Source organism: Lathyrus oleraceus, chromosome 6 (assembly GCF_024323335.1).
Source record: "Lathyrus oleraceus cultivar Zhongwan6 chromosome 6, CAAS_Psat_ZW6_1.0, whole genome shotgun sequence".
Classification (NCBI taxonomy): Eukaryota; Viridiplantae; Streptophyta; class Magnoliopsida; order Fabales; family Fabaceae; genus Lathyrus; species Lathyrus oleraceus.
In genome coordinates this window covers 206,004,881-206,007,280 of record NC_066584.1, presented here as the reverse complement: position 1 = coordinate 206,007,280, position 2,400 = coordinate 206,004,881, and the positions used below count along the sequence as shown (strand labels likewise).

The 2,400-nt window shown below is 45.2% G+C and overlaps 1 protein-coding gene across 1 annotated transcript; it reads left to right on the top strand.

Annotated features, from left to right (window-relative positions):
* Positions 1–280: 280 nt before the first annotated feature.
* Positions 281–1,483, top strand: LOC127094799 (uncharacterized). The gene is made up of 2 exons (XM_051033576.1): positions 281–1,115; positions 1,200–1,483. The coding sequence occupies exons 1-2, from the start codon at positions 281–283 to the stop codon at positions 1,481–1,483; spliced, it is 1,119 nt and encodes a 372-aa protein (XP_050889533.1).
* Positions 1,484–2,400: the final 917 nt, after the last annotated feature.

The window sequence follows — 2,400 nt, the reverse complement described above, 5'->3', positions numbered from 1 at the left end:
GTTCCTTTCTTGAAAACATAACTTTAGAACCTACCTTTGGGAATTTCTAGTAATCAGAGAAACGTGTACTTCTTCTTGTTATCCTGACGTACCCGACGTACGAATGATCTTGAGTATCTGTATTCCTCTGCGAAAAAACATGGCAGAACTTCATGCATTTGCATATCATAAACATGCATTGCACATCATCTTCCGGAAACAAAAACTCACACCATATTCTACCCTTTTTCCAGTAACGCTGACTACTCGACACCGGTACGAGACACGCCGCAACTACAAGATGACACTCGAACAGCTGGAAGCAAACCAAGTTTCGATGAGGACTGACATCGACTCCATGCAGGCAAAGATGGATCGCTTGCTGGAAACCATGCTACTCTTAGCCCAGAAGGAAAAGGATATTGAGACTAACGCTGAAGCCAGGAAAGTTGCTGCTCAGTTTGGATCACCATCGCTTGGCATTCCTGGAGTAACCAACATCGATGGTAACCCTGCCCAGCCTGGAGGAGGACCGATCCCTATTCCGATCCCAATGGTCAATGCAAACCCTCATGAGCATTCTGTTACATCTGCTCGACATGGATCCATGATGGGTGATGAAGATCTGTATGACGCTTTCTTCATGCCACCACCCGCCAAACCTATTGTTGGAGGTCTCCTAGACCCAGCTGTTGAAAGACTCCATGCGTTGGAAGAGAAATTCAAGTCCTTAGAGGTTCACACTACTCCCGGTTTGGACGCCGTCGCTATGTGCTTGGTGCCAGGCCTTGTGATTCTGCAAAAATTCAAAGTCCCGGACTTTGACAAGTACAAAGGGATCAGCTGCCCGAGAACTCACCTCAGAGCCTACTGTCGCAAAATGGCTGCACACATCAGTAATGATCAACTCCTGATTCATTACTTCCAAGACAGTCTCAGTGGGGTATCCTTGGAGTGGTATATGCAGTTAGAAAGAGGACAGGTCCAATCATGGAGAGATCTCGCTGAAGCATTCCTAAGGCATTATCAGTACAATACTGATCTAACACCCAACCGCACCCAACTGCAAGACATGACTCAACGTAACAACGAGTCATTTAAGGAATACGCACAGCGGTGGAGAGAGCTTGCAGCTCGTGTCCAACCTCCTCTCCTTGACAAAGAGCTAATTGACATGTTTATGGGAACTCTGCATACCCAATACATGGAGAAAATGGTAGGATCCAGTTTCCCAACTTTTGCTGAGGTCGTCTCTGTGGGAGAACGAATTGAGAGCCAGATCAGGAAGGGAAAGCTACCTTGTGCTTCTAATGCTTCAAATGGGATGAAGAAACCTAATCCTAATCTCCCAAAGAAGCCAGAGGGGCAGACCAATGCCATAATGAGAGGAGGAGGATATATGGCACCTCCATATGCTCATACGCCTTATCACCAGACTGCTGCTGTCATCCCAACACCGTATCAACCACCATATCAGCAACCCTATCAGCAACAATATCAGTAGCCTTATCAACAGCCGGCTTACCAGCAGCCGCATCAGAATCAACAACAACATGCTCCACAACCACGTCAACCCAACCAGCAGAGGGCAAGGAGGCCAGAAAGACATTTCGATCCTTTGCCAGTGTCATACAGCAAGATCCTTCCCTACCTGCTAAAGGATGGATCGGTTGTTCTAAAGGAGATAACACCTGTAACTCCACCATATCCTCCAGGCTACGACGCCAATGCTCACTGCGAGTATCACATGGGCGCCCTAGGGCACACAATAGAGAACTGTAAGGCTTTCAAGCACAAGGTTCAAGATTTGATTGACAGTAAAGCACTTACATTCACGCCAGTGAGGCCAAACGTTGCAATAAACCCCATGCCAGCGCATGCAGAGTCAAGTGAAGCTCGAAGGTAAAGCTTCCCACCGGCCTGAACAAACAGAGCAATTCCGCCGAAGAATCCTGTTCATTTGAACGAAGGCGATCATTATGCCATGTTTACCATTTTGCATTCTTGTAATTTGATCTTGTTTGTCTAAGTAATGTATGCTTTAAACATTGTCATTTGTATTTGGTTTTATTAATGGGATGATTATGCATGCTTTGAATCAATCTTTCATATTCACTTATCTATCACATTTGCAAATCACAAACACATACTCTTCCACTTCACCTCCTTTATCGCACTATTGTTAGTAAATGTTGGAAGGAGGATGACGAAAACACAATACTCATAATTGTTGATCGAATGCTTTTGGATAAAATCATGCTAATGATGTACAGGCATTGTTTCAAATCCCCAAACACTGGAGAGATAAGGAGTTAATCCCTAGTCAGCCACTTCGAGCCTAGAAGTAGGAGTTTCTTTCAGATCTAAAAAACCTTTACGCTTAACCTGGGGCAGGGTAGTGTTCAGTTGATCTGACTACAC